General features: G+C 36.1%; 1 protein-coding gene across 4 annotated transcripts in view; it reads left to right on the forward strand.

The window, feature by feature from the left end:
* The window catches only part of GYPA (glycophorin A (MNS blood group)), a 28,358-nt gene extending 22,710 nt beyond the window's left edge, over positions 1–5,648 (forward strand). For all 4 annotated transcript variants that reach the window (XM_089912414.1, XM_022599638.3, XM_089912416.1 and 1 more), the window contains 2 exons: positions 227–284; positions 4,328–5,648. In XM_089912414.1, the coding sequence (XP_089768540.1) occupies positions 227–284; positions 4,328–4,332 (63 nt within the window). In that variant the 3' untranslated portion in view covers positions 4,333–5,648. The remainder of the gene's footprint in view (positions 1–226; positions 285–4,327) is intronic.
* The last annotated feature ends 352 nt before the right edge of the window (positions 5,649–6,000 follow it).

Below are 6,000 nucleotides of genomic sequence, written 5' to 3' on the forward strand. Positions count from 1 at the left end.
GAAATAACAAATACTATTTAGAAATACAAATACAAATTTAAATCAAAGTTTGTAAATATCTACAAAATAATGACTTCTCCCACAAAAGAACTCTGCAAAGTGAGGTTTAATCAAAAGAAAACAAACTTTAGCCAAAAAATACATATTTTTAATGAGGCATTTTTTCTTTATTGTGTCTAAGTTTATAAAACTGTGGTATTAACATTATTCTGGTTTTTATTCATAGAGAAATCCAACTCTTGGAACAAGCGATCCTTTAACTTCTGTAAAAATAGGAGAAACAGGTTGGTGCTAATATTTTTATTGCCTTTTGTGTTTTTGAAAGGGAAGTAAATTAATGACTTACTTCTTTCTGAGTTAGGAAGGGTGCACCCAATTAGGATTCATTTATATTCTATTTTATCAACGCCTCCTCTGTAAGAATTTTTTTTGTGAATGTTTATCTACAGCGTAATGAAATTCTCCCTTAGGCATAATGTATCTTTAAAAAAGAAAAAAGTAAAACAAATATGATAAGTAAAGTAAAAACCAAGTTATTTGTGTACTTCTTATTTTCCAAACTGCAAAGTTGTATATAGGAGACCCTCCAGTGGGTATAGTTTAATAGTCCCGTATCTGGAGCCAGGCCTGGATTTGAATACATACTCCAACACTTACCAGCTGTGTAACCCTGAGCCAGCTATTCATGTGGAGATGATGACAGTGAATGTGGAGATAATTTAACACGGACATGGTGATGGCCTTCATCTCATAGAGTTTCATGAGGATTAAATGAACCAGCACAAGTAAAGCACCTAGAACAGTGCTTGGCCGTAGTAAGTACCTATGGCCTATTTATATTATAAATAGTGCAGGCTCCATTTCCAAATGACTTCTGCACAAATGGCCAGTCACTTGGCTCTGTTCTCATTTCCACTCCCAGGCGCAAAGGGGGACACGAACACGGGGAAAATAGCGGGTGTATCTTGCTCACCCAGAATAGTATCGACTCACCCAATACTCTTTCCAAAAAGAGCACTCATGCCAACCTTAAAAAGTGTGAGATTTTTACATTTAAAAACATCCAGATATTAGTACTCTCTTGCAGAAAAGAAAACAAAGTAAACTCTAACAATGCTGGAGCATCCATACCAGCATGAGAGCAATTCATAAGAGCTGTGTAGTAGTTGCTGCCTCTATGTGTTTAAATACCTAGCCAATTTTATTAAATATGGCCTGTTGTATAATCTCACTAATTGAGTATATAGTTCTATTAAAATTTGCCTCAGGCATAAATGCAAGTGACATCTATTTGGGGATATGTCCACCAAGAACAAGTCTCTGTGGAATGGGCTTTTTTTTTTTTTCGGTAGGCGGGCCTCTCACTGTTGTGGCCTCTCCCGTTGCGGAGCACAGGCTCTGGATGCGCCGGCTCAGCGGCTATGGCTCTCGGGCCCAGCCGCTCCGCGGCATGTGGGATCTTCCCGGACCGGGTCACGAACCCGTGTCCCCTGCATCAGCAGGTGGACTCTCAACCACTGCGCCACCAGGAAAGCCCTGGAATGGGCTTTAAATGCTCAAGCAAAAGGGAACTGATTCTGCCTTCTACAAAATCGATTGAAGTTTTTCCCATAATTAACAAGGGCTATAAATTTCTAGATTCTAGTTTTAACCCTATACCTAACACCTATCTTCAAAGGACTTGCTAGGACTTTGGGGTCACAAAAAATAGAGAGTTTTAAACTTCTACCCCCAACCACATAACCTGTATGCAGAACTAGCCTCATCACATTATCTTATAGCTTCTTAAAGCTTAACGATGATCGTTACATAATTGTTTAGTCCTAGGAAATTCATGCTCGGTAGGCTGAATGGCCTACATGTAATTCTCAGCTAACAGGATTAATAAAACCCAATCTGCAGATACTTAAAACAACAAAAGTTTTGAGTCATGTAACAGATTCACTTCATTTACTAAGGTTACTTCCTTATAGGACTTGCAGCTAGAACAAATATGCGTTAAGTATTTATTTTATCTACATTATGCATTGTTTAAAAAAAATGTTTTGAAGCTGCATTTAAAATGGAGAATTTGCCAGTCAAAACCTTTTTGTTGTTGTTGTTACCTAAATTTCTATATGCTTTTAACTACTGATTTATTTTGATGACAAATTTAGTGTTTAGTGTTTTGTCTGCTTTTTTTTTTCCATACAATCTTGAGCCTCTCTGTGGAATAGCCCACAAAAGTTTGGGACAATTTAATCCATCAAAGTGCATTAATATATCCTTGTTAGTTATTTACCACATGCTTACTGTGGGCTGGGCACCACACTCGCATTAGATATACCAATAGGAATCTCTGTCCTCTAGAAGCTGAGAATCTAGTTGGGGAAACAGACTGTGGTCATTGTAGGGAACAAGTTTTAAGGTAGCAGAGGCGTTAGCATCTAAAAAAGACCGGGGCAGGTAGCAAAAGCTTCTGGAAATGAAATCACCAGAGGGCAGTCTTAGGGGACAGAGAAACATTTCTGGGGGAAAGTCAGTTCTAAGCAAAAGGGGAGCTTGAGCAAAAGCATAAAAGAAGACAGGATATGGTGTAGTCAAGGAATTGGGTGCATTTCCACACTAGCAAGATTAACGCCTCAGTTCGCCATTCATTTCTCAAATATTTGTAAAGGCAATGGGAAGTCAGATGAATCAGATTTTAGGCTCAATTCATTTCCCCATATTTGTGCAAATGAAGTTATTAAATGTGTCTTAGTAAGTTAATGAAATTGTTACTGGAGAGTAGGTTCTTGTCTCATCGCAGAAAGAATTCAGATACGAGACACGGAGGTCAAGAAAATAAAGTGAGGATTTATTAAGCGATAGTGTGCTATCAAGGGGAGAGCGGGCAGACTCAGGTGAGTAGCTGCCCTGAATTCCTTTAGCAATCTGGTTATACGGGGTACAAAAATGAATGGGCAGAATATTCACTGGGGAGGGAAAAGTTTGGAGTTGTATTCCCTGATTTTCATCCCAGCTCCACCTTTCCAAGGAGAGGAGAGATTTTTGTCCTTATTTAGCCTTGATCAGAAGTGTCACAGCTTCGGTGCATGATGGCAACATTTTATCTGCAAGGCTAATTTTATTGTAATGAGGGCATAATGAGCAAAAGGTTACATTTGGACACTGGAGATTCCTGACTTTTCCCACCTTCCTTTGTCTGCCTCCTGGACACTTGTTACCCCAAAATGTGTGGTTTCCTGTCAGTCCTGGGTTTTTTTGTCTGCCCAAAGACCCCTTTGTTTACAAGCTGTATGGTTTCCTGCCGTTTGGCCTGTGCTTCCCTTTCTCTTCTCTTATCTAGCTATCTGTCTGCTCTAACAAAATAGGTTATAAAATCTAATCCCCACGCCTCACAGGAAATTTTGGGAAACACATAAGATTCCAAAAAACTGTTTTAGCCCTACTTTTGTAGAATACTGCTCTAAAGTAACTTACAAGTCAAAGGCAATAAGAGATTACAGTGATCGTACCATCTCAATGAGAACTAGAAATGGTAGGGTATAAAGAATGAATTGCTTTAACCTCCTTGAACTTGCACACGATTAATGGTTGGTGGGAAATGAGAATAAGTGAATCTGAGTTAGCTGCCCACAGTGGCGGCCACATGTGACCCCTGCCAGCCCATTTTTTATGGGAGAATTTTGAGCTGCACAGTTCCTATAATTCCCCAATAGAAGGAAACTGTGAAGAATGCTCTGCTTCCATAACAGCAAAAGTTCATCCCATCCCTTTCACACAGTCTGCGGAAGTAACATAAATCCAACCTACCAGCCAAGAAAGTTGGAAAGTCAGATTTGGTGCAGGAGATCAGCCCTTCTTTCACATGCTAGAATCAGAGAGGAATCTAGCAGTGAGTTTCTGTACAGACTTGCCCTTGCTTATGTCTAAGAAAAAAAAATTATTCCTAAAAGAGATTACAGACTACTTGTCTTAAATTCAAACACACATCTGTAATTCAACTCACTTATCATTTACGGCCTTCCCACTATATTCTGCCCCAACACAAGTTCTCTCTTAGTTGCTCATCTCTGCAGAAACTAGAAACAGAGTGATTATGTTTGTTCCTTACCTAAGGTTTTTACAATAGATTTCTTAAGAAATTTTTTTTCATTACACATAACTCTAATAGAGCTAATATGAAAAGAAATTCCTTTCATTTCTTAACAATTGTATTCCAGGACAACTCTGATAGAATATAGAATCCTGAAATTTTTTTATGCATTAATTTCCTGTTGTATTTAAATATAACTATGTTTTATACTACTGTTTTGTTTTGTTTTTCTCTATAATCCTTCTACAGTATAGTAACCGATGAGAGTCTGTTCACCAAGCCAAGTTTTGGAAGAACTCAAAGACAAGACTTCAGTCAAGTGAAAAATAAACATGTAAATTTTGGTCAAGTGAAAAATGAGCATGTAAAAAAAACCCAATAAATTGTATACCTTCCAAAGTTGTACAATTTCAGGATAAAAATTTCATTGTAATGAGTCCAGTGACAAATATTTTCTTTCATGCTTGTTTTTGTGTGTTAGCATAATTTTTATAATTAAGTAACTTGGAATTCTTATCCAAAACTTTAGTTGGCTTCGTCCACAATTCTTTAAGACTGACATTCTATTCTTTTGTATTTTAATGATTGTGCTGTCAAATGAAAGGCTTGTAACATCTAGATAAAATCTAAGTTCTCTTCTCATTCTAAACTTCCAAGTCTATTTTCATTGTTTTGAATAAATTAAGAGGACAGCGAAATGCTATTATTTCCTTCATTGCTGAACAGGCAGGGTATGTATTACACTAATGATGATGATGTTTTAGTCACACTAATAAAGCTTGTGCTTGGAAATGCCTTGCATCATACATACATACATACACATATACATACATACACATATGTACATATACATAAAGACATGGACATAGATATAGATGTACGAAATGACACCTACTTTCATCCTATAATGCATAAATCAACACAAAAGATTTTTCCCATTAAAAAAGTGAGGTGTTACACATGTGTAAATGGCTCATTTAAAATAACTCTGATAGTCTAGAGCATTAACTCGTTCAGGGCACTTACTGATGCATTGTGTTCGACTGGGAGAGTTAGTTATGTCAGTGGGCAGAGTATCCTGAGAAAGAATTAATGATTTTTTCTTCCTAATAACTCTGTAAATGCAACAAAATGTGCAAATTTAACATGCAGGTAAATATATTAAAAGATTACTCTGTATTGTCAATTAAATTCTTTAATCTGTCCAGTCCTGGTTTCTCTTATTAGTAAAGTTTTGGAAACTGGTTTAAATAATCTAAAAGAAATTTCTGGATACAAGAGACTAAGGCTTTGTGACTATACAGTTATCACTCATTTACAGTAAAACTTGAAAAGCAATGTAAAAACAAAGTACCTTCTTGTGATGTTCTATTTCCAAATGAACAAAAATCCATATAGCTTTTCATTGTTGTGTAATAATTAAGTAAATAATATTATGTACATATTTGAGCCTGGGAATGTAGATTTACTTTTTAATAAGTTAAAAAAATCTAAATCTTAACCTACTTGTATGTTCAGAGAGTATTCTTGTACTATATTGATTATATAAAAATAAAGAATAAGAACAACATATTTCTGTTGGTATGTGTATTTAAAAGTAGTTTTAACAGTATTATTGGGTTAAATTAATCAAAAGAATGACCCAAGCATCAAGCCAACTTTAAATGTATTTTTAAAATAAAAACAAAATGTTGAACCAAGAGAGAACATGAGACTAACCTTGTCTCTAAAGTAATTTACGACTCAAAGGCAATAAGGGATCAGAGTGACTGTGCCATCTCTACCAGGGCAAGAGAGTCCAGAGAATAACTGAAATAGGAATTGCTTTAACCTCCTTCAACTTTTCTTCAATTTCTCTGTACTTCTATCAAAGGATTTTTCACATTTAAATTTAATATTTGTGGGGAAAAATTGACCTTTAC

This window comes from Delphinapterus leucas, chromosome 5, assembly GCF_059928025.1.
Source record: "Delphinapterus leucas isolate spDelLeu-1000000601 "Yukka" chromosome 5, BTC_Dleu_Yukka2, whole genome shotgun sequence".
In the NCBI taxonomy this organism is placed as follows: domain Eukaryota; kingdom Metazoa; phylum Chordata; class Mammalia; order Artiodactyla; family Monodontidae; genus Delphinapterus; species Delphinapterus leucas.